Raw genomic sequence first — 26,090 nt, 5'->3', positions numbered from 1 at the left:
CTGGTCATCCCTACAGCTTTCATGACTTTTACGGTCTTCTTCTAATTTAGTTGAAACACCTGGAACTGTAACATTCTCATCCGGCAATTACAGTTACTGTTAATAATTAAGTGACTAAATGATCAATTGCATAGTAGTCATTAGCATTTATCCTCTTTTCGCTGAAACATATTATGTAAAATACACGATTTAGATGCACATATCATTGTGAACACAGAAATTAATGCTGGTGCTGTAAAGTTGCTATGTTTAATCATTGGAACTGGAATTTCAAAAGGTTTAATTGCTCTGCTGGGAAGGTCATGTGATTTAGCTGTAGCTAAATGGTAATGGTATAGCATGTCAACCCTGCTTTATGTGTCCACTGAACCAATAAATTGCAAGTTAGTTTCAGCAAATGCTTTATGCACTGGTTGAAGTTGTAAAACACCGCAGCACTGTCTTTTCAATTTATACTGTACAAGTTATGTGGATTACATAAACACAGTCTGCTCGGTACTACTTGCAGTGACAACCATCTCAATCAGGGATTCCCTCATCGTCCTCCAGGTCTCACGTAAAAAAGGAGTGCTTTGTAGATTTCCAGCCAACACCACAGTGACCCCTGCTTACATAGTGTAGTTATTGGATACCCTGTATCTGTTCCAAAATGGAAATCTATAGACAGAACACTATGTAATTTAGCATATCCATACACCCCCTCTCCCTTCCAAAAAAATAGGCAAGGGCATGCCCCATAAGAAAATCTGTCACGCACGCACGCGCACACACACACACACACACACACACACACACACTTCTCTCAAATAACTTAATTAGGCAGCATATCGCATGAGACCAGACCCCTGCCATGACAGACCCACCAGACAACATTAAATATAGAATCTCATTGGCCATTCCTACCTCTGAGTTCAGTTTTAGGTAGGATTTAAGTTTATTTACTGCACAAAAATGGTTATTAAAGGGACTACGAGCTCAAGTAAAAAAAGAAAGTTGTAGTCACCCGGGGCTTTTTCCAGCCCAGTGCTGGTCGGGAGGTCCCACGATGGCATCCTGGCTCCTCTCCTAGTCCCCGCTCCGGAATGGCTGACCGGCCGCAGCCCGGGCGACACTCTGCTGAGTGTCGGGCTGTTCGTCCGCGTATGACGCGGCTGATGTCACACGCTGGCCGCCTCGCGTCATCACGGCGGCCGGCGTGAAAGTACTGCGCATGCGCGATTAAAGCGCGCATGCGCCGTACTGCCACGCCGGCCACCGTGATGACGCGAGGCGGCCGGCGTGTGACGTCAGCTGCGTCATACGCTGAAGGAACAGCCCGACACTCAGCAGAGTGTCGCGTGGGCTGCGGCCGGTCAGCCATTCCGGAGCGGGGACTAGGAGAGGAGCCAGGACGCCGTCGTGGGACCTCCCGACCAGCACTGGGCTGGAAAAAGCCCCGGGTGACTACAACTTTCTTTTTTTACTTGAGCTCGGAGTCCCTTTAAGGATGAGCCTACACTTTCACCAAGTCCTTTTTGTATCAAAATTTACATATTCCCATGACTCAAAATGTTCACCTAAATGTAATAGTTTATGCAAGATACACATTTTCACAATAATAATTTTCTTGGACTCAAGCCACATTAGAACAGTGGTGTGGGGTACTCCTGCCTCCCCCCTTTAAGTTCTCACAATTATTTTACTTTATCAAAAGCGCTATGTCTTTCGCAGAAGTTGAGAGGGATAATTGACAGATGAATAAATCAATTACTTTAAATCTTCCCCAAAATAGTGTATTACTTCCTTCTACTTTCTAATATATCCCATGACAGCGGATCGCTTCGCAGCCTCCAAACGGGACAGCAATATCACATGTCTGTCCCCAGTACAGCTATGCCGTAAATCGCAGCGCTGTACGGTGTAAACCGATCACCTCTGGGAGACTGATGATGGAGCAGAGATACATCATTATAGTGAGGATACAAGCACGGTCCCCAGCAAAACACGCCCCCAGGCTTTAGGCAGTCCGGGGGCTGCTGCTCCGCCCACGCCCATTGGTGGACATTAAGAAGTTAAATGTGAATTTTTGGATTCTAAATTCTGGATTTGAACTTTAAATTTTGAGCATTAAGTGTCATAGGCAGGTGCTTAGCTATCTGAGTCTTGTTGACTTAATTACCCTTTTGACAAAGTTATATAGTCTTGGGTATTTGTTGGTTTGCTTTTATGGCACCTCAACTAAGTCAGAGTCGGCCCAAATCATTGTTGAAAAAGGGCTGTCCTTTTGGGAGCTATTTCAATTAAATAGCGCCTCTTTCTTTACTCTCTTTTCTCTTTTTATTTTCTCTTCTTTCTCTCTCTCTCTCTCATTCCTGCCCTTCTTTCTGTCTTTGGACCATATCCTATTAAATGTGATAAGTAGCAGCTACTTATCACTTTGCCATCGCACAAGGATTACCAGCAAAGCCTATTGCCGGTTTCCTTCGCATGATGGCTGATCGTTAGGGAGCATTACTCAGGTAAAAGCCTGAGTGATTCTCCCATATCCCAGGTGATGGGGAGTGAGGATTTATGCTGTGGCACTGTCCTACAGCATCACGGCCTTGATCCCCAGATCGCACATCTGCCACCATCTTCAGCCACTGCATTTTGGTGTTGCCTGTAATAAGGAGATAACTAGAGCTCCCCGTCGGGCCATCGCACATCGCCAAACCCCTCGCAGCTGCATCGCTCACCCTTGATCAATTTACCTACCGCCGCAGTACATCTACCGCCTCTCACCGCAAGTGCCAACACTAATTACAGTATCTCTCACTGTAATTACTGTCTCTGGGCCCCGGCAAAACATCTTTGAATCTGGGGATCCACATTAGTCTACTGCCTGGACCATTTTCATTGTGTATAGTGAGAATGGCTGAATTTGGGGTCTTGGGCCAGACACCATGGCCCATATGCAATTCCCATTTTCTCCTTTGATACTTTTTCAATTGCAGAGTGCTGAACATTTAGTTTAACCGCTTGAGGACCACAGTCTTACACCCCCCAGGGACCAGGCCATTTTTTACAATTCAGGCCACTGCAGCTTTAACAGCTCGCTGCAGGGCTGTACAACTTAGCACACAAAGGATCTCCCTCCCCCCTTTTCTTACCACCAACAGAGTTTTCTGTTTGTAGCATCTGATTGCATCTGCTGCAAAGTTTATTATTATTATTAATTTATGTTTTATTTCTAAATAAAATTGCCTATTTTTTTAAAAGATTTTTATATTCCCCCCCCCCCCTCCCTCTCCCAAGATCCAATCAGCGTGATCCCTCTTACAGGCATCAGCCTACGAGAGGGATCACTTTGTGTGCATAACCTGGGGACAGCTCAGTGACAGAGCTGTCCCCCATACAGTGCTGCAGTTGATCGCAGAGCTGTACAAGTGTTTAATGTTTTTTTTTTCTTTTACAGCCTGCCAGCCGTGATCGCGATCCCCACTAATCTCCGCCCACGTACTTAACGCCTTTTGGCATTAGGCGGTCCTGGGGCTGCCATCTTCCTAACGCCTGTTCGGCAGTCGGGAAGGGGTTAAAGAGAAGATTAAAAATTATCTCCAAGGAGAGAAGTCAGGAGAAAAAGTGAATTGCATATGGGCCCATATGAGTTCATGCAGAATTATGCAAGCTATGTATGCAATTTTATGTGGCTTGAAGATGGACCAATCATATGAAAGTTTGGTGGAATATGATTGGTCTTTTTCAAGCTGCATACATTAGCACTCAACATTTACATAATCCTGCCTCAAGTAAGAATTATATGCCTCTGATTGACCATCACTACTGCTGGCGTCTTGGTCTTTATTAATTATTATAACTTTAAAGCCATGCTGGGTAACTTTTTGGATAGACCATTTTTCAGCTGCCTGGCACACAGACAAACTATTACTACAACTGATCATGTTAAATTTGGTGGTGCCAGTTTAAAATATAGAGGAAAAACAGCTTGGTCAGCAGATTGTGAACCGTCCAAATGTCTGCTACTATCCCATCATACTCATGTAACATAGGAAGGATCTGAGAACAGTACATATTTCACTTTGAACACATAGCTGCTGACCCTGCCAATCTTCTCACTGAGAAGGTAGGACCGGCAGAAATGAAGTGAGTTGGATCAAGTTGTGATCTGCTGTATGTGTTCTCAACTTCTACTCTACTGGAAATGAGGAGCTACTGGGTGCTGCCTGAAAGGAACTTTCAATATATACTGTATGCATTGCAAAAAGTACAAATGTGCAATGCAAAAAAAAAAAATTGTGCATTGTTAATGAACGTTTACTGTTGCATTCATGAAAAAATGGGAGGCTTAATTAGAACTTTACCATCCCAGTGCTAAACTAAATTTTGTATTTTAAAGTGAGTATTGAGATTGTTTTTCAAATTGAAGGTTATTATATATTTTACTATAACTCTGTATATTGTGATAGTTTATTTCCATATATTTCCATATATATTTATTTTTTACTTGGGTATCTGATTTTTACAAAAGCAATTTATAGTTTACAGAGTACTGATCAATCCTGAACATGTTTTTTTTTTCTTTTTCTTGGTATTTTTAATGTTTTAACATCTTTTATTGACCTAGAGCATTATTTCTCAGCATAATAAAGGAACAAGACTTGTCTTTATACATTGCATATTGAAGATTGCTCAAGTTAGTAATGACAGCTTTTCAGTGTAGCTGCTTCTGGTAATCACTGCAGGGAACAACAATATTCACAGCTATTCTTGTCTGTAGTGGGTGGCTGTTGTACATTACAAAGAAAAGCTGTTTTTATTGATATTTAAAAAGAAATAAATAGCTAGTTCTGTTAAGGGGGATTTAATTAGAGGCATTGTTTGAAAAGATGCCTTACTTTGTTCTCTTACAGAAGCAGAAACATGTTCAGCAATCAGCAACAATTTTAGAAGTATGTCTCAAGAACATACTTGGTAAACAAAATTAAATTAGGCAGTTTATGCCATTACATTACAGGAATTAATATTACTATTTTTAAGATCAATCACCTTGTATTTGTACTGCATAATCTCTGTACTGTTTTCTTCAGCTCATAATTATGTTTTCCTGTCAAACCAAAAGTAATGAGCCATTAGTGAAGCACTTTTTGACATTACTGAATTAGTAAAAGTCATGGAACGTGCAGCAACCTGGAGGCTTTTATAAATTTCAAGAGCTATCCAGTTCTGAATAATTTCTAACTTGTATAATCTTTTTTTTTTTATTGTGGATAACCTTTCTATTATTCTCTTCATACTGGAGATTTCTTCAAGATAAGCAGCTACAAGTTGATTTTGTGCTCAGTTTAGAATTTAGACACCCATAGAAATAAGCTATTTTTTGCCTGCTCCAGACATTTGTGGTTGGACTGGAACATGTGAAAACTTGTTGCCAATATACAGACTTGCAGGCAGTCCCTATTTTTTTGAAACGCATGAGGACTTTGCAAAGAAAGTTTTTGGGTACCCTAAAAAAAGGATTTAGGTCACAACTGGAGTAAATTACTATAAGTGTCATAATACATTTCAATAAAAAGTCACAAAGATGGGTTGTGAAAGAGTAACTCATTTTCAGGCCAGTGTAGAAAATAATGGATCCATTCTCTACTTGAGTAAAAAAAACCTAGAACTCAGGTTGCAGGAATACAAAAGGTAAAGTCTGAAAGGAATGCAAAAGACCACATAATAAACATCTATAGTCAAGACAAATAGTTAAATAATTAAACAGGTTCATTTTAGAAACAATAATTAGCATATTGTGAGGGCTTAGAACCCACATTATTACTTATTTAGCAACAACCTCAAGAGACTTAACTCAAGTTGATACATTTTTAAAGGGGAACCTGAAGTTGCATGATAGCAAATATGCAATTAAGTTTTTTTCCTAGGAGGTAACGTTTCATCTTCTCTTTTCAATAACGTTTCGGCCCTTTTTCATTGTAAAATATTTTGAGCATTTTCTTGCTTGCTAGTGGTATAAAGGGTATTTTCTGACAATGGCTGATATGCAATTATCTTTTTCACCTGAGTTTTCTCCTAGGAGATCATTTTTCAACTTCTTTTTAAAATAACGTTTCAGCATTTTGAAATCTAATAAGTACCTAAACGTAAGTGCAAAGGTACTATCAAAATTATTTTGAGTGTTTTATTGCTTGTTGGCACTTTAAATGACATTTTATTGACAAGTTTGAAAATATCACCTAGGAGAAAACTCTGGAGAAAAATGTAATTGTATATGGGCCAAGGTGTGAAAAAGACACCTAGGAGAAGACTCAGGAGAAAAAAGTTAATTGTAGATGGGCCTATGAGAGAAATCTGACATATCAGTGCAAGGGACAGTTAAATTCAATATTTGCCTGTATAGGCAATGAATAACATTAAAAACGAACATTGCGTACCTGAGACAAATAACATTGTAAAGCTAGATTTCAATTATAAACACAAAATAACACAAAATGGAACTGTGATTTCAGAAAAGTAGTATTTAAGATTAGGATTCTAGATAAAGTTGTTTATCTCTTTAAGGTCATTTTTACATTACAAGTTTGCTTTAACTATTTAATTAATTGAGTTTTAAGCCCATTAAATACTTTTTTTAGGTTCTGCAACATAACTATTTATCATTGTGCAAGATTTGTCACTCACACGCTAGTCTCTCTTTGAGATAAACCAACATTGTGGTTATACTAGACTTGCCCTATAACATTTCTGGTAGATCCGATAAATATTTTAAAAAATCTTCAAGATATTGTCTTCTCATTGGCCAGTTTATTTGTACTGACCAATGCAATACAAAGCTAAGCAAAGTTCATCCATGCCCTCCACTCTAATTGCACTCAATTCCTACATCAACTGGTCAAAGAATGGGCACACACCGAATCAATATTTCTTAGCTATTTTGATTGTAAAACCAATTATAAATGCATATAATTTTATTGTATTTTCATTAGACTTTAAATTTGTCATTTTGTCTAACCCTCCTATGTTAGGCTGCTTTATGCCTTTAAATCCAACTATTCTCTAATGTTGCATTTTTATTGTAGCCTGTGTACCTAATGAGTTGTTTACCTTTTTAACTTTTGGAATTACACAAAATGTTATCCAACTAACTTTTTCTCCTGAGTTTCCTCCCAGGAGATCATTTTCCATTGTTTAAAAAAAAATGTTTTTTTCACTTACCAATTAAAATTACTCTCTCTCTCTCTCTCTCTCTCTCTCTCTCTCTCTCTCTCTCTCTCCCTCTCTCTCCCTCTCTCTCCCTCTCTCTCTCCCTCTCTCTCTCTCCCTCTCAGTAATGTTAAAAATGGATTACATTTACCATTTTCTGTATATTGGCAGTTTTGTGACAAGTTAAGTGAAAACCTGAATTTCAGAGAAAGTATGTACATGAACCATTATTTGTAAATGAATAAGGTATGAACATACATGTTGTCCGATGTGTTATGGTTTTTGTCATTCTCGGGTAGTTCTCCAGTATCTACTTAGTATTTACTTAGTATTTATATAGCACGGACATCTTCTACAGGGTTTTACAGATCATATAGTTTTATCACTAACTGTCGGTCAGAGGAGCTTGCAATCTAATTTATACTGTAGTCATATGCCTATCTGTCTAGGGCCAATTTAGGGGTAAGCCAATTAACTTATCTGTATGTTTTTGTGATGTGGGAGGAAATCAGAGGACTCAGAGGAAACACACACACACACACACACACACACACACACACACACACACACACACACACACACACACACACACACACACACACACACCAGATAGGTTTGAACCAAGGACCCAGCACTGAAAGGTGAGAGTGCCATCTGCTACAACACCATGCTGCCCATGATCATGAAGTCAATATTTCAGTGTCTTGTGGCAATAGAGCTCTGTGGTCTTACTTCTGCTTTCCATAGAGGCTAAAACAGGAGACAGAAGGGGGACATTAGTGCATGATTGCAAATCAGCCAATAAGAGTCTAAATACATTGCATGAATTAATTAACCTCTATGAAAAATTATTATGGTGGAAAACTGCCATTTCTTATGGACACTAGTACGAGGAATGAATAGGATATGCATGGAAAAGAACAAATGCCTGAATTGTCCTCTAAATACTGAAATATATATACTTTCTTTTTATTGCTGGGAAGAAGAGGTAAATCTTGGTGAATATCCGCAGCTGGTTGATGGATGCTGGGTCTTGGCCAAGGAACTGGCAGCCAGCCCACATATAAATTATTAACACTCAGTGACTTCCTGAATCACTTTAAAGCATCACAATCAATAATACATTTTATTTACATTATTGTTTGCATGGAATCTAAAGATGTTATTGAAAAAAAAATATCCCAAATGCACGCTTTGCTTTCAAAAAGTTTGTGAAAGTATTGATGATGCTACAAAAAAAAAGACAGCTGTTATCTCTTGGCTGAAGTTTCATAAAGGAATATAGTTTGTAGCTTGTGAAAATATAAAAAGAATACACCATGTGTTTTGTCTTGTATTTTTGTTCCCTTTAAAGTACCCAGTGCTATGTTTTCACTGCCAGAATAGAGCCTGGAATGGCTTCAGGCCTTATCTCCAGCCTTCGGTATTTTCCTGAGGGAAAAAAAATTGTAGCAGCAATACTAGCTCTGCTTTAGTTTTAAGGAGTCTGATGCAAGAATAAAACTCTATTTTTCCCTTATATTCAGCAGGGGCATGTTTGTCTATCCCGCGGCAGAATGGGAGTCATTTACCCCCCAAATTCCCTCCGTGCTGTGCGGGGAGCGCTTCCTGCTTGAGGCAGGGTTAATGGCCGCAGCCCTGCCTCTAAGTGCGTCTATCAGCGCTGATCGCCGCCTCTCCCCGCCCCTCTCAGTCTTCCTTCACTGAGAGGGGCAGAGGAGAGGCGGAGATCCGCCACTGATAGACACACATGGGGCAGAGCTCCAGCTCATAGCTCTGACTCCATGAGCAGCAAAATCTATGACCAAGTTGGTCGTGGATTTTGCAGGGGGGGATTTGGGGGTAAAGGACCCCTGTTCTGCCGCAGGATAACGGCGTTTTAGCAGGGGCAAACATTCCCCTGCTGAATATAAGGGAAAAAGCGAGTTATACTCTCGCTTCAGACTCTCTTTAAGCCCCCTCTACACCATGCAATTTCACGTGCGATCGATCGAATTCGATTAGATTGATTAAATCCGACATATCCGATCGGGATTCGAGTGATCATTTTTGGTTAGTTTACAATGCAAAATCGATCGTACAATCGATAAAATCCCAATCGGACATGTCGGATTTAATCGATCAAATCGAATTCTATCCAATCGAATACGATCAATCGCACGTGAAATTGCATGGTGTAGAGGGTGCTTTAGAGTTTTGTTAGTCAGGCTATCCTCTGATACAGCTACTTCTGTCAGAATTATCTCTATAACCCCTAAAGACGTACTTTGGTATACACAAAGCATAGGCAATGTGAAATATGATGCTCAAAAGTGACAAACAGCTTATGTAAATATAATTTGGAAACTGGATTGACAAAGCTTGACTAGAATGTATGATTTTTAGCACTAGATTTAAAGACATTTTGGTAATGACCATGTGAACATATACAAATATTTACATTTCCGGTGTTTTACCTGTACCTGCACCTATTGGTGCTTTGGACCAGAAAACAATGTACCTTTTATTTTTGTGCCTTCAGTCCACAGACCTCTTGACTGATGTCTAAGCCATACTATTCTTTATACTGTTCTCTGTAAAGCTATTTTTGTATATTCCACTATACTGAAATTAGACATTTCTTGTACTTATAACCCGGGCCAGTGAGGTGAAATGACTGTTAGTAAAATAATGTTTTTAAGGTATGAAGTAGATACAATAGCAGAATATGAGATCAATGGAAGGGAATTTTACCATAGTTGTTTGCATTAAATGTTTGCATTAAATCAGCCTTGTTACTTTGCTCAGGTGAGAAGAAATCTGTATGCAAAATAGAGATGGTAGGAAATGCTGAGGCACAAAGGGGGACCAGAAGGAGGACAGGAGACGGCACAGGGGGACTGAAGAATGCAGACAGGGGTACAGAGGAAGGCAAGGGGCAGGAGGCGGCACAATGGCGGACAGAATGAGGCACAAAGAGGGAAAAAAGGAGGCACAGGGGGACATAAGGAGGCACAGGGAGACAGAAGGAGGCACAGGGAGACAGGAGGAGGCCCAAAGGGGGCAGAAGAAGGCAGGGGGCTGAAGGAGGCACAGGGGGACAGAAGGAGGCACAGGGGGACAGAGGGAGGTGTAGAGGGGCCCAAAGGGAGGCACAGGGGGACAGAGGTGGCATAGGGGGACTCAAGAGGCATAGCGAGACAAAAGGAGGCACAAACAGAAGCAGAGGGGAGTTGAAGGAGGAACATGGGCAGAGGTAGCACAAGGGGACAAAGGGAAGCACAAGGAGACAGAAGGAGGCAGAACAGAATTTGACTCAAAGGGGCACAGGAGGAGGCAAAGATGGCACAGGGGGGCGGCAGGAGGCACATGGAGACAGAAGGGGGCGTAAAGGAAACAGAAGGAGGTACAGAGGGACAGGAGGAGGCTAATGGGGACAGAAGTACAAGCAGGGGGGCAGATATGGCATAGAGGGACTGAAAGAGGCACAAAGAGCAACAGAAACAGGTGATATAGCACCTGGGGATGGCACTTAGTGACTAATGGCCTGTAATGCCTATGCCTAAAATCACCCCTGCTTTGAAGCATATTCTACTGGGGTTTAAATTATATGTACTACTGTGGGCAGCATTCTTTCTGCTCTGATATATCTTGCTGTCCGGCCACCACTTCATTTGTCCATGTCCACCCCCTACAAGTGCTCACACAATGTTGCACAGGCATCTAGAAGAATTGACCAAAGAACATGACATATAAGAGAAGAGAGAAGGTCTCCTGGCACCACTCTGTATGTAATGTAAGCAGTAGAAGGGGAAAATAATTGTGGGGGTTAACTTGGCATCATTTGGTGGGGTTACTCTGCTATCATTACCGGTATTAATGTACAGTACACTATTCACTTGTTGGTTAATATGGCAATCCTTGTTGGAGGAGTTAACAATATTTCTTGGAGGCATTTGACTATACATGTTTCTTTTATTTAGTTATGCTTGAGTCAGGCAGACATCCGGTGTAAACAGTTGCTAGTTTAGTGTTAAACTTTTAGTTCTATTTATTTATTGTATTTATAACACACCAACATATTACGCAGCGCTAGCTGAAATGGACTTTACTTTAAGCATGTACGGTAATCCAGCTGCTTTTATATGCTGTTCCACAAATATTGTAGTAGTAATATGAACTGAGTGAAGACAGAGTACATAAAGGTTCACAATCGGAGGCTACCTTCAGTGCAAATTACATTAGAAACCATTTTTTAGAGGTATGTCCAGGAGAATAATAGACAAATCAATACTGCTTAGTGTCAGGAGTAAGTCCCTCTGATTTGATCTCTAAAGTCACCCTATTAGTCCTTTAAAAGGACACTGTAGGGTGGTCGGGGGACAATGAGTTGAAGTTACCTGGGGCTTCTAATGGTCCCCCGCAGACATCCTGTGCCCGTGCAGCCACTCACCGATGCTCCGGCCCCGCCTCCAGTTCACTTCTTGAATTTCAGACTTTAAAGTCTGAAAAACACTGCACCTGCATTGCCGTACCCTCGCTACCACTGATGTCACCAGGAGCGCACAGCGCAGGCACAGACCATACTGCGACTGCGCAGTACGCTCCTGGTGACATGAGTGAGGACACGGCAACGCAGGTGCAGTGGTTTAAAGACTTTAAAGTCTGAAATTCCAGAAGTAAACCAGAGGCGGGGCCAAAGCATTGGGAAGTGGCTGCGTGGGCGCAGGATGTCTGTGGGGGACCATTAGAAGCCCCGGGTAACTTCACCTCATTTTCCCCTGACCCCCCTACAGTGTCCCTTTAATGTGATAATGGCGTCAGTAACCTTTGGAATATTCACTCAAAAATTAATACAGCTTCCAAACAATGGTCTGCAGATATTCTTAGTAAATCATCCCAACTATAAGCAAAAATCAGATACAAATATATACATTGTACGTAAATATAATCTGTTTCTGTTTTAGATATCCGTGGACTGCAGAGCTTTCTGGACCAAGCTTCAAGATTAGGACTTGATGTTTCACTGCAGAAAGTTGACAGAAACATTAGCAGAGTTTTTGCCACCCTTTTTACCTCTATGAAAACCGAGGAATTAAACCGATATCGTGACACTTTACGGAGGGCAATATTGCTTCTGAGTCCAAGAGCAGCACAGAACTTCATCAATGAGGTCAGTTATCTTTTATCCTAAAAAGTGTGTTATTTTTTTTTATGCTATGAATCGCTCCAAGCTCAATATGACACTGCATGAAGAGGAAACCACAAGACAGATGTATCTCACTTTAACAGTGAGAATATAGAATTTTCCAAGGTCATGATAAATTCTGATCAAAGAAACCCAGGGTTTATGCCAGGGTAAGTATGAGCTGAGCTGGTATGAAAGACCAGGTATGAAAAACCTAGGACTTACATGCCCATGCCACTAAGGCCAAATTCCCTCTCCCCTTTGCTTATTAATGGCTACAGGTTCTAATAGTAGCACAATGTCACATATCAGGGATGTATCGCTACTACATAATGAATATTTTTCATTCCAAAAAACAAAAATAATACATAATATATGAGGCATGGAGAATGCAAATTTCATTTTGAATATGAGTTTTGTATCCGCACTTGGGAGAAATTCTATGGAGTAAAGGAATTCTATTTCAGTATTTTCACTTATGAGATTTTAAGTTACCACCGCAGGAGTTTTCATCACATTTAATGAAAAAAGTGAGTATGAAGAATTTGAGTTTATTCTTCAGATTTTTTGTTCAAATTCAGGTCAACCATGAAATTGACTTGATTTGGCCCAATTTGAGACACCTGATTCAGGGCATCTCTTCCAGCTGTCACATATTCAGAGGTAAACAAATCCCCTCTATGAGCATTTTTCTTTATTCTGGAGGTAAGGAGTGGCATACATTTTTGCAAAGCTGGAATTCTTATGTAAAATATAGTAAACTCCTTGGTTAAAAAGATCCAACCAAAGAAAATCCCAAAGTATACCAAGACTAACTCCAAATTAGTACTGGTTTATTTCTTGTAGCTCCACTGCAATAAGAGAAGCCATATTGGGTGTTCTCCTAGTGTATGTGCTTGTCTTTTCCTTTTTGTGGTACATGCGGTATACCTCAGTTCTTTCCCTTTGCCTGCGCTGTTCACATGTCCCAGATGACAACATTTCCCTTCTAAAGAAGTCTCTAGGCTTCACTGTGTGAGAAAAGTAAAAAGCTTTGTGGCAACATGGTAATCGTGGTATCAGCAAAATAGTTGTATTTATTGCGAAACCAAAACAGTTTACACAGTGATTGGTCAACATTAAGTTTCTTCTAGATTGGAATATTACTTTCTTAAACCTACAATCTTTCATGAGAAGATTACAGTTGGAGTTTCTAAAGCCTTTTTCAACAGTAAAAATGTATTGAACTGGTGTCTGATGCCTGTTTCTTTGCTAGACAGCCTTGGCAGAAATGTCGCCTAGCATGGAATTTTTTATTGAAAAGCCTATTTTTCACCTAAGATAAGTTCTGGGCGTTTTCATGCCTTTAGGATACTATTGTAGAAAACTCTTCACGGCACAATTGTCTCTCTAAACCCCACCGCCATCTAATACTAACCGCTTATATCATTTTACATTTTTCTCTTTTTTTTCTCCAACTTTCAAGTAGTTTTTACTGTGCTTTGAAAGTTTACTTCCCTCCCTCTGGCAAATATTTTTTTTTTCATAGATAGGAAAAAGAGTAGTTTTATAAACTGATAAAAATACATCTGAGAGGAATGAATAAGAAACATAATTTTATCCCTGCCAGACAGAAAGGAATTGAGAATTTCATAGCGGGATGACCTCAAGTGTACATAAAGTCTGTCATACTCGCAGTGACAGTGTCCTAATGCCTTTTCTATCAAATGCTTCTGACAGAGTTTTACTACATCGATGCAGCAGAGCAGAAAGACCAGCAGCTTTATCAATGAAGAAATTTATTTATTTTCAAGGTCAAAAAACAAACAGTCCAAATTCAATGTCCAAAACAATAAATGCAGTAAAGAAATAATGCTAGAAAGCAGGTATTCTAATACAGAATAACTCAGGTAGATACTGGGGAATAAGTCAGTTGTTCTTCTGTCATCTCATTTTATTTCCTGATATTATTATGTAACATTATGCACATATAAAATAGGGAGGAAAAATACATCTTACTAGGTAAATGATGTACTCAATGCTAGTGAGATTTAGAACAAAAAGTCAGCGCAAGTCTCCTTTAGGTGATTATGCAAAATACGCTATTTGACAGAGTGATTAATTAGTTCATATGATTGAATTGATCATAAAAGCTAATGCAAAGTTTATTTTCATTGACATCTGATGTTAAATCAATTTGAAAGCAAGACTAGGAGATGCTTCTTATGGCTGCCCATACAACACTTTATTTTGACCTGATGAAGCATGCTTAGTCTCATGAGACATTATACAGTATATTTACTTGTGGTCACTAAATTATTATATTTTGACAAAATGCAAGTTGTGACATCTAGAGAAACAAAAGTTTGCTTTCTTAAAACAGAAAGAATTTGTGATAATTCAGGTTGGAGTGACCTTGAAATGTCTCCCAGGGCATCACTGCTGAATATATGCAAATTAACCATTGTTACCCTTAGAAGCTAAACACACCTCCAGAACCGCTGGAATGCAATGATGTGTCCGCTTGTTAATTTGTACAGAGCCATAATAATCCAACATGCATACAGACTGTTTCGGATTGTTTGATCCTCATCAGTGCATGGCATGGATTAATTTTGCTCTATGGAGTAGGGCCTGTAACACCGAGAGGTACAGACTAACCAGCAAGCTCATGGTGACCCAGAACTCATTGGAGTGTGTGAGGGACTACAATGGTCCTAAAAGCCCTCTTACTAAAATGCTAAGAAAAACAAAAGTTTGCTTTCTTAAAACAGAAAGAATTTGCGATAATTCAGGTTCAGGACCATTGTAGTTCCTCACACACTCCAATGAGTTTTGGGTCACCATGAGCTTGCTGGCTAGTCTGTACCTCTCGGTGTTACAGGCCCTACTCCATAGAGCCAAATTAATCCATGCCATGCACTGATGAGGATCAAACAATCCGAAACAGTCTGTATGCATGTTGGATTATTCTGGCTCTGTACAAATTAACAAGATGACACATCATTGCATTCCAGCAGTTCTGGAGGTGTGTTTAGCTTCTAAGAGTAACAGTGGTTAATTTGCATATATTCAGCAGTGATGCCCTGGGAGACATCTCAAGCTCACTCCAACCTGAATTATCGCAAATTCTTTCTGTTTTAAGAAAGCAAACTTTTGTTTTTCTTAGCATTTTAGTAAGGGGGCTTTTAGGACCATTGTAGTCCCTCACACACTCCAATGAGTTCTGGGTCACCATGAGCTTGCTGGTTAGTCTGACATCTAGAGGTAAGCTGGCACTTGCCAAACGATTTTAAACAGTTATTAATTCATGTATATACTTTCTTAGCATGTCCTTGTCCTCTTTCCAAGAAATAACTTATTATGGTAAAATAAAAGATAAAGTATCAAACTTACCAACAGCGGTACAACTGTACCTCTGTTGGGAGGTTGGATTTTTAAAAAAAAATATTTTTTACAGCTGTAATTCATTATCCATGTGGGTTTCGTTTTAGTCTATATAGACTGAAGAGAAGCTGTCACTTGCTTACCTGAATGTTTAAATCTTTCAGGCAGAAAAAGAAGAAAAGGAACAAAGCCTACCATATGTGTATGGTTGGCACTCTGCATACACACGTTTATCGCGCGTCACATCACCGGACCTCGGTTAGACTTTAAAATGAATATTAATTATAAAACCAGAATCAGGAAACATCTTGGAAACCAGCTAAGATTTTTCATTATAGTAGTTTTGAAAAGGGATAAAGAACTAGCTAGACTCTTACTGCTGTCTGAATTCCTGCTCGGGAGAAAGGGGGGGGGTAGTTTTGCATGTGGTTATACTTTAAAAGACTTGAATATTTATAAAGAGTGAAATATTTAATGTATTGTCTATACGCAGTACCATGATTTTAACAAAACAGATAGAAAGGGTGCCCTAGGCAGCCATATTACAAGCTGTGATTATGAGCTATGCACGGTAATTTTGGTGCTATTTATTGTTGCTATTTACTGTTTATATCCCCTATAGCTGCTATTTATCTGTTTATAACCAATATTTATTATCTATAGCCGCTAATTGTGGCTTTTAATATTGCCACCTACGGTGGCAAAAATATTGAGAGTTAGGAGCAGGGTCTTAGATTTAGGCATTGGTAGAGGAATTTGAATGGATCAGTAGAGGGTCCTGTGTGAGAGTAGGGTAAGGTTAGGTCATACTAAAATATTGACTATACACACCTACAGTGAAAAGGGGGAATTGGCTCCAGGGAGGAGATAGTGCTGGGAAGCTAGGCATTAAGGAGGGGTTAATAGTGGTGAGGTTAAAACAAAGGATAAGGTTAGAGCTATGGATTTAGTGTTGAAGCGGTGATCACAGCTAGGTGCCTGGAAGGGAATTTACCATTAAAGTGGATGTTAAACCCCATACACACGCTCAACAGTGGTCTTTTATGCAGCACAATTATCAAACAACTTTTGTTGTAAAACTAGTTGAAACAACCCAAAAAGTTGTTTGGTATTGTTTAAACAACTCATAAGACTGAGAAGACGTCAATACAACAGTTGGATTGCCATCTTATCAGTCTTGATTGAACAATAGCAAGCAATTTTTTTTGGTTGTTTCAACTAGTTTCACAACAAAAGTTGTTTGATAATTGTGCTGCATAAAAAAAAAACCTGTTAAGCATGTGTATGGGCCTTTATTGTTCTATATATGTACCGTATATACTCGCAAGCAAGCCGACCCGCATATAAGCCGACCCCCACACTTTTAACTGAAAAAACAGGAAAAAATGATTGACCCTCATGTAAGTCGGGGGTAGGAAATGCTGGCCGTGTGATTCCCTCCAGTGTGTCCCAGTATAGCTAGTATAGTGTCCATTATGGGTAGGTAGTGCCTCAGTATAGCTAGTATAGTGCCCAGTATAGCTAGTATAGTGCCCTGTATAGCTAGTATAGTGCCCGGTATAGCTAGTATAGTGCCCAGTATAGCTAGTATAGTGCCCAGTATAGTTAGTATAGTGCCCTAGTATAGTGCTCAGTATAGGTAGGTAGTGCTCAGTATAGCTAGTATAGTGCCCAGTATAGCTAGTATAGTGCCCTGTATAGCTAGTATAGTGCCCGGTATAGCTAGTATAGTGCCCAGTATAGCTAGTATAGTGCCCAGTATAGTTAGTATAGTGCCCTAGTATAGTGCTCAGTATAGGTAGGTAGTGCTCAGTATAGCTAGTATAGTGCCCAGTATAGCTAGTAAAGTGCCACAGTATAGCTAGTAAAGTGCCACAGTATAGCTAGTAAAGTGCCCCAGTATAGTGCCCCAGTATAGCTAGAATAGTGCCCCAGTATAGCTAGTATAGTGCCCCAGTATAGCTAGTATAATGCCCCAGTATAGCTAGCATAGTGCTCAGTATAGCTAGTATAGTGTTCAGTATAGCTAGTATAGTGCCCAGTATAGCTATTATAGTGCCCCAGTATAGCTATTATAGTGCCCCAGTATAGCTATTATAGTGCCCCAGTATAGCTAGTATAGTGCCCCAGTGTAAGTAGATAGTGCCCAGTATAGCTAGTATAGTGCACAGTATAGGTAGATAGTGTCCCCCCCTCCCCCCCCCCCCCCCCGGGGCCGCCGCTATTAGCTTACCCGGCGGCTTCCCATATCCCTCCCTCCGTCTCCTGCACGGGCTTGTAAATAATTCACAGCAGCTCGCCCCACGGCGGCTGCTGTGTGATGACGGAGGAAGCTGTAGGCAGAGTGGCTTCCTGTATGGGCGATGTGCATCGCCGTTGCTATGGGAACCGCTCTGCCTACAGCTTCCTCCGTCATCACACAGCAGCCGCTGTGGGGCGAGCTGCTGCGAACTATTTACAAGCCCGTGCAGGAGACGGAGGGAGGGATATGGGAAGCCGCCGGGTAAGCTAATAGCAGCGGCGGCCGCGGGGGGGGGGGGGGGGGGGGCGGGGCGTTGGTTGGGCAGGTATAAGGAGCCAACATGACTCGCAAGCAAGCCGACCCCCCAACTTTTGGCCCACTTTTGGGGGGTCAAAAATTCGGCTTGCTTGCGAGTATATACGGTATATGAAAAAGGTATTTAATGCAGGGATGTAGTTTGGGATTTGAAAATTCTATACTACAAAGTGTTCCTCTGCTCTCAATCTTTTGGATTCCGGTGGTTAATACAATTTACAAACTAATGTTAAGGAAACTTGAGAGGAAGTGAGGAAATTGCCCCATCTGTGAAACAGATATAAGTCCCAGATGGAAGTCACATATGGAATAGCACACTGAAGGCCCCACCTCTAGGGATGGTTGGAAATTTTGATTTCCGATTTTGCAGAAATTCTGATTTCTGCCAATGCCGATTACTGATTTCACGGATTTCCGATCGGTTGTCGATTTCCGAGTTCGGATTTCTGATTTCCGAGTAGGGTTTTTTTTGGTCATTTTTTGCATTCTCTGATTGGCCAAATACTTCCGAGTTGACTCTGCATTCTCTGATTGGTCCAATGCTTCTGATTTCTGTGGTTGGGCTACAATTACCGAGTTGTAGTAATGCAGTATTTGTACAGAAATCCGATTTCCAATCGGTTTCTGATTTACGAGTAGTGTTTGTTTTTTGTCCTTTGTTGCATTCTCTGATTGGCCAAATACGTTCGAGTTGTTTCTGCATTGTCTGATTGGTCCACTGTTTCACAGTTCTGTGATTGGCCTAAAATTACTGAATTGCAGTAATGCAGTATTTCTGCAGATATCCGATTTCCGAGTTCCGATCGGAAATTCAGATTTCCAATCGGAAATTTGGGATTTTCAATTCCGCGAAATCTGAATGAGCATTCCTACCCACCTCATGTGCATACAACATTGCATACTATAAAGTGATAAAGGGCCTTTAGGGGCAGATTAGTATCACAGGTTACAGACTGGTGATTTGCAGCAATCATTTGTCAACTATGAATTAGTTTAGTGTTTTCCCAATTTCTGGTAAACCAATGCAGTCTTGGTTAACCACTTAAGGTCCCCAGGCTTAACCCCCCCCCCCCCCCCCCCAATGACCAGGCTCTTTTTCTCTAAGCTGGGCTGTGCAGTTTTTTCAGCCTCCTGCACAGCCCAGCTATGGAGACCAGTGTTCGGACTCACCTTCTTGTTTTGTCCCTAAGGGGACATGCCGCCAGAGATGTCCGATTGCTGTGGCAGTTTTTTTTCTTTCCAGCCTGTATAAGGCCGTTTCTCCCTCCCTCCTCCCTCCCCTTCCCTCCTCTCCTCCGATATTCTGTATTGAACAGGACGGCGATCCGTCCTGTTCCGCCTCTCATAGGCATCAGCCTATGAGAGGACGGCGATCCACGGCATGTAAACAAAGGTGATTTCTTTCCCCTTTCATTTACAAACAGCCGGCTAGCCACGATCGGTAGCTAGCAGGCTAATCACGGAGCTCCGCTCTGTGAACTGGCAGGGAACGATCGTGCATGCGCGCGGCCAATACCTGGGAAACTGCAGCTCCAGGACTTGACACCAATTGGCGTTAAGCAGTCCTGGGGCTGCCGCCACGATGCAGTCGTCATGTAGTTAAACTGGGTACACATGCTAGGTGATATTTGGCCACTTGGGCAGTTCAATAACTTGAGTACCTAGCATGTGTACAAGAGCCCCCCAATAAAGCCTAATGTTTTGGCACACCACTTATACACAAATTTGGTTCATGGAATAGTGTTATTATGTTGCCACAAGTTGTATTAAAGACAAAGCTAAAAGGCTAGTTTCACAGTAGTGTGTTGCCTTGTGGCATAACAGCCACATTTTAATGCAGCTTTCCGCACTGCACTGCAATGCACCATCTATGTAACATTCACAGTTCAGCGGGTGCATTGCGGTTTAACAGTGTGCAGCATCATATTGCACAGCATGCAAGATGTGCGTGTTAACAGTGCCAGTGAAGCATACTGTTATGCTTCACTGTATGTGACACAAAGTGTGGTGCTGCTTTCACATTACATTGCATTCCTGCTGTTTCAAGGAACCCAATGCCCACTGTGAACCTAGCCAAACTCTTTAGGTACTTAGCAACACTATTGAATGAAAAGGGGGGGATCTTATCTATCTACCTCTTTAATTTTGGCTAGACATCTTTGCAATGTCAGTGCGCATCAGACATGCACATGCTCATGAATTGTTACCGGGATTTACAGAGCTGCTTTTCAGATGTTTCTGCTCCCTGACAATAATTATGCTTCCCAGATTCTCTGCTTACACACCTTTTTCATGTATGGTGTTTGAGCAGTTAACGGTTTCATTTAGCTAATTGTAAACATTTGTTTTATGTATGTTATTTTGCTCCATAGTGTCTTGTTGAACAATAAGCGATACCAAAGCCTCATTTGTTTAATTGCTTGTGTAGTTGTTGACAATGACAATAAGCTTTCATCGGCATTATCAAAAACTGAACACAGGTTTTGTAATTGGTTCTTCTGTGGTCTACTTTCTTGGCTCTCTTCATTTTCTTTCAGAATAATTATTTATTTACAAACCATATTCTTTACATATACTATCGGAAATTGAGACATAATTGTCTCAGTGATGAAGCATAGCTCTAGCCCACTTTCACTGAGCAAAGAACAAAAAGAATCTTCAAGAGAGATGCCCAACAAGATCCAAATAATTTTATTTTTTAAACATATTTAATGCAATATGTACGCAGCATTTATTGGCCCAATTTCAAGCTGCAATGTGTATGAAATTATAATGCAAACAAGAGCCAGAATTATTTGCATGTAAATGATCACCTCTAGTTATCAATATACACAGCATGCAATTTGCAATGCCACCAAACATCGGCCATGGTTTGGTGGCATTTTCTGATCACACACAATTAGCTGATTGCTTTTTCACTGGTGCGCTGCAATTTTTGGCCTATCGCCAATGTGCATGCTGCATTTTTCATACAATTGTAATTGGCCTATCAATATTTTTTTTTTTATTTATCCCATCAGAAATTGGCAGTGGCAAGCATGCTCTGAGTAAATAGAGAAAATTTGTCTCAGTGGATTTGCGATGCTTATAACAATTTTCAGCGCAAACAGGCCCTAACGCAGAATGTTACCTGCTACTAAAGTGACTTCCATAAAGGAAGTCCTAACACTGAAAGCAAGACTGGCCCTTCCACAGCCTAGCTAATCTGGATAATTGCATCAGGTTCCTGAGATGGCTACTGCTTCCCCAGTGTCTTCCCCCAATTATATACAGGTCCCTGGGGCCCTTGTAGAGGAGTTGTCTGCAGCATACCGGCTCACCTGTCTGCACCAGCATGGTTTTCCATTACTCTTTACAGGCCCACCTTCATCCCCACTGGCTGCATCTTTTCAAAGACCTAGTGGAATGTAATTAAGTCATAACATGCACCAGGTCATGGAGGAGCAGTGTCCTTATGAAGTTAAAGAATGGAGCATACTGATTATTGGATTACTTTGCCAGCTTAGACAGGTGAGTTCCTATGCTGCCAGAAACTCTGCAGGGACCCCAGGAACCACTTTATAGTTGAGAGGAGACCTGGGGGGACAGAAGCTGACTTGGGGACTGTGGGGGTTGCCAGAAATAAAGGGGACCCTACACTAATGCTGTGTACATCGGGGTCCCATTATCAGCAGAAACGGCCCTGACTGAAGGAGTGGAAAGCTCAGACTAAAATGATATTTTAAATTTCAATTGTGAAATTTTAAAATTAGCGTATATGGAAGTCTACACATACCTTTAGATACTGCACCAATTTTGTAAATTTCCATTCAAGGAAATGTAATATGAATAACGTGGTTGTTTAGTATTGTACTGTGTTAGACATCAGTAAAAGCAAGAAGCTTTTAATTAGGATGATACAGTTTATTGGCTAACTTAAAATAAATAAATAAATAAGAGTAAGCTTTTGGCTATTCAAGTCTGATGAAAGCGGAATAGCCGAGATCTTATTCTTTTTTTAAGTTAGTCAATAAATAGTATCAGACTTAATAAAAAAAAGTCCTGCTATGGTAGTGTTAAAGTACACCTGAATTGAGAGGGGTGTGGAAGCTGCCATATTCGTTTACTTTTAAACGAGACCAGTTTCCTGGCAAGTCCTATTGATCTTTTTAGCTGCAGAAGTGTCTGAAATAAGCATGTGGTTAATGCAGTCAGACGTCATTCAGATCACCTGATCTGCATGCTTGTTCAGGGTCTAAGGCTAGATAGAGAAGACCAGAAGTATAGCCAGGCAATGTGCATTGTTTAATAGGAAATAAAAACAGCAGCTTCCATACCCCCCTCAATTAAGGTGGCATTTAAGAACTCATTACTAGCTGCAGACTGAAATGAGAATTAACATTTTAATTACAATTAGAATATATTTCTTTTTTTCTGGTTATTTGTTTTCTTCATTATTTGAAAGGCATTTGGATTTTCCTTTAACAGAAGTGTACCATGCGGTAAAATACAATTAAATGTGCAGTACGAGTAAGCGAGGCAATGCTTGCCTTCAGGTCTTAGAACTGTACTTTGGGAAAATAAAATAGTTCAGGTACTGCTAGTGCTTTTCTCTCTGGTCTAAAAAGTCTCCATGCACCAGAGCACAAACACTCCATAAAATGTCAATGGCTTTTTCCTGCAGAAATATGTTCTACCAGACAGACTGCATGTGGCTGGAATTTAATGCCTGCTACACATCATGCAATTGTCCATCAGATAGATGGGTTGTATCGTTTATTTCAGACAAGTCAGATATGATTTTCGATTGTTTTTCTGATCTATTTTCTGATCACTTCTTTACAAAATCGATCAGAAAAATGATCATAAATCAGATTAGACCTGTCAGAAATAATAATTTCAACCCGTTGATCTGACGGGCAATTGCATGGTGTGTACCAGGCATATGAGACAGTCTTGGCACTGATAAATATTCTCTAATGCAATCAGATTATTTTTTTGACAAGTTATGACAATTTTAATTCTGTACTAATTCTTGTTCCTTTTTATATTTCACATAGCTAGCTTTTTTTTTTTACCCCCCCCCCCCCCCCCCGTAAAACCCCATGAAATAATATGATCTTATATGTGACAGATCTACATCTCATGAGCCTACAGGGATGAAAATTAGCACTTCAATCCCATTTGCCAATAAATGCAATATCTAAGGCAGAGTTTCTCAACATTTTTATAGCAAGTTTGGCACTTTGATCACTGCTTGCCTCATCTTCTGCCGTTGTGCCACATAATATACTGTAAATGTTATGTGGGTGTATTTTGAGCTGTCAATTTTGCTGCAGTTGCCAGATTTAGTCAGTATGGCATCTCTTCACTGGACAAAATCCAACACTTTGTTCCCCTGCAGCACTATACAGCACTGTGAGTTCTGCTGGCACCTGTGCAAGGGGCTGAGTTACAGAGCAGGAGCTGGTGCTTTCTCCACCCCCTCCCTGATGCTGGGTCATCTCCTCCCTCTAGAACAGCCTTTCTCATCCTTTTTTGGGCCGAGGTTTTTCAAATCTCACGGAACTCCTGCATGAAAATGATGCCGAGAAAAATCGCCATTTTGATTGCAAATTTAAAACATTTGATCACCACTAATATCATGTACAAACAATGTTGCACATATAAATTGTACACAATGTGGCAATCACCCCACATATAAATTGCACCAATCTACTACCATAGCAAATGCAATAATAAACTTGCATAATAAATGCACTAATCTATACAACGTGGCAATAACCCCACATGTAAATTGCATCAATCAACTACAGTAGCACACATGAAATAAAGCAATTACCCCATATAACCTACAGTAGTAGGCATATATGTAGTGCATTCATGTAACATAAAACAAATCAATGGTGTCATTGATACTACCCATTATAGTTAGGCAGGAAGAAGGGCCACCAGTATAGTTAACTAGGCATAGGTATTTCCAGTATAGGTAGGAATAGGGGCCTCCAGTCTAGGTAACTAGGCATAGGTGTTTCCAGTATAGGTAGAAATAGGGGCCTCCAGTCTAGGTAACTAGGCATAGGTGTTCCCAGTATAGGAAGGAATAGGGGCCTCCAGTATAGGTAACTAGGCATAGGTGTTCCCAGTATAGGAAGGAATAGGGGCCTCCAGTATACTGTAGGTAACTAGGCTTAGGTGTTCTCAGTATAGGCAAGAATATGGGCCTCCAGTATAGGTAACTAGGCATAGGTGTTCCCAGTATAGGAAGGAATAGGGGCCTCCAGTATAGGTAACTAGGCATAGGTGTTCCCAGTATAGGAAGGAATAGCGGCCTCCAGTATACTGTAGGTAACTAGGCTTAGGTGTTCCCAGTATAGGCAAGAATATGGGCCTCCAGTATAGGTAACTAGGCATAGGTGTTCACAGTATAGGCAGGAATAGGGGCCTCCAGAATAGGTAACCCCAATAAAGTTGTTCCCAGTCTCTGTGTGGCTGCAGGGGATTCCAGTGGCCAGCTATCACCCCCCTGCACGTTGACACGCTCACCCTCCCGGCATCAACATAAAGAACACACTCACCACCAGCTGCCTCTGTCATCTTTTCATCCTTGATCTCAGCTTCGTCCTTGATCCCGCTGCATCCACGCTGCCTCCAGTCCACGGAGTAGCTGTGTCCTCGCGTCAGCCATGCTCGCTCTCTCACACAACATTGAAGGGCGCAAAATCCGCCCAATGAGAGAGTAGATTCTGCTTTCTCATTTGACGGTTTTCGCGCCCTTCAATGCTTAGCAGAGTGATGCGCTGTGGATTTAATCAATCCGCCGGCCACATCAGAAGACTAGTGGTACTGTTTTGTCCCATGGAAGGGGAAAGTGAGACCAATTCGTCCCACAGAAAAGGCAAAATGCCGCGGAACCCCTGAAGGATCCTCACGCAACCCCGATTGAACGCTGCTCTAGAACAAGGCTGTACATACCTTCTAGGTCACTGCCACCACTGCAATTTTGTGATTACCCCCCCCCCCCCAAAAAAAAAAAAGTGCTGGTGGGATGTGGGTGATCACAAAATTAGATTGGAAAGGGTTAATCTATCTACAATTAAAAATAGAAAGCCTACCATACAACACAAAGCATACACAAAAGCTGGTTTTAAGTGAAAGTAAAGGAAATCCTTGAGAGCCCTCTCCTATTGATGTCGTTAGAAAATGTCAGGAATTTCCAATACTTGCCCAACCTTTCAACCTGTCTTCTGATTAGTGTATATTCATTTGTTGTAAAAGGTAGAGAGAAGCAGGTATTATCTTGTAACGTAGGATTCTCACAGTTTGCAGTCAGCAGCACAGTACTGAATTGGTGATCATCCCAAGGAATACATTTGTGAATACAAAATTACAAATATATTTCATATATTTATAAACGAATTGCCAAGATATCTGAAACATCTGATCTGGAAAATCAGATCTGCAGTATGAGAAAAACCACCAGTGGTGTAAATGTTATTCACACTTAGGGAATACATAGTTGTTTTGGGCTTGGGCATTGTATTTAAATATACAAATACATTTTTCCTTAATAAATTTTTTTTTCAATAAATAATAAATCATACATTACTAATTTATTTTCAAGTGCTACATTTTGTAATGTTTTTAGGAACAGAATAGTTAATCACGAACAATTATTTTGGCTGATTACAATTCTGAGTGTGTACAGCATCTCTTATCACATCTTGGAAACCAGAGGCTTCAGTCCACCCTGGCATTTATTGTAAACCAGAAAGCTGTAAAATGATACAGTACCTTCTCACTTCTCCACAGAACTTTATCTGTATATTCACTCTCATC

The 26,090-nt window shown here is 40.7% G+C and overlaps 1 protein-coding gene across 4 annotated transcripts in view; it reads left to right on the top strand.

The window, feature by feature from the left end:
- The window catches only part of GRID1 (glutamate ionotropic receptor delta type subunit 1), a 1,791,150-nt gene that overhangs the window by 996,826 nt on the left and 768,234 nt on the right, over nucleotides 1-26,090 (top strand). For all 4 annotated transcript variants that reach the window (XM_068258558.1, XM_068258555.1, XM_068258556.1 and 1 more), the window contains one exon: nucleotides 12,129-12,334. In XM_068258558.1, the coding sequence (XP_068114659.1) occupies nucleotides 12,129-12,334 (206 nt within the window). The remainder of the gene's footprint in view (nucleotides 1-12,128; nucleotides 12,335-26,090) is intronic.

The sequence above is a fragment of the Hyperolius riggenbachi genome, chromosome 10 (genome assembly GCF_040937935.1).
Source record: "Hyperolius riggenbachi isolate aHypRig1 chromosome 10, aHypRig1.pri, whole genome shotgun sequence".
In the NCBI taxonomy this organism is placed as follows: domain Eukaryota; kingdom Metazoa; phylum Chordata; class Amphibia; order Anura; family Hyperoliidae; genus Hyperolius; species Hyperolius riggenbachi.
This window is presented reverse-complemented; position numbering and strand designations above follow the sequence as displayed.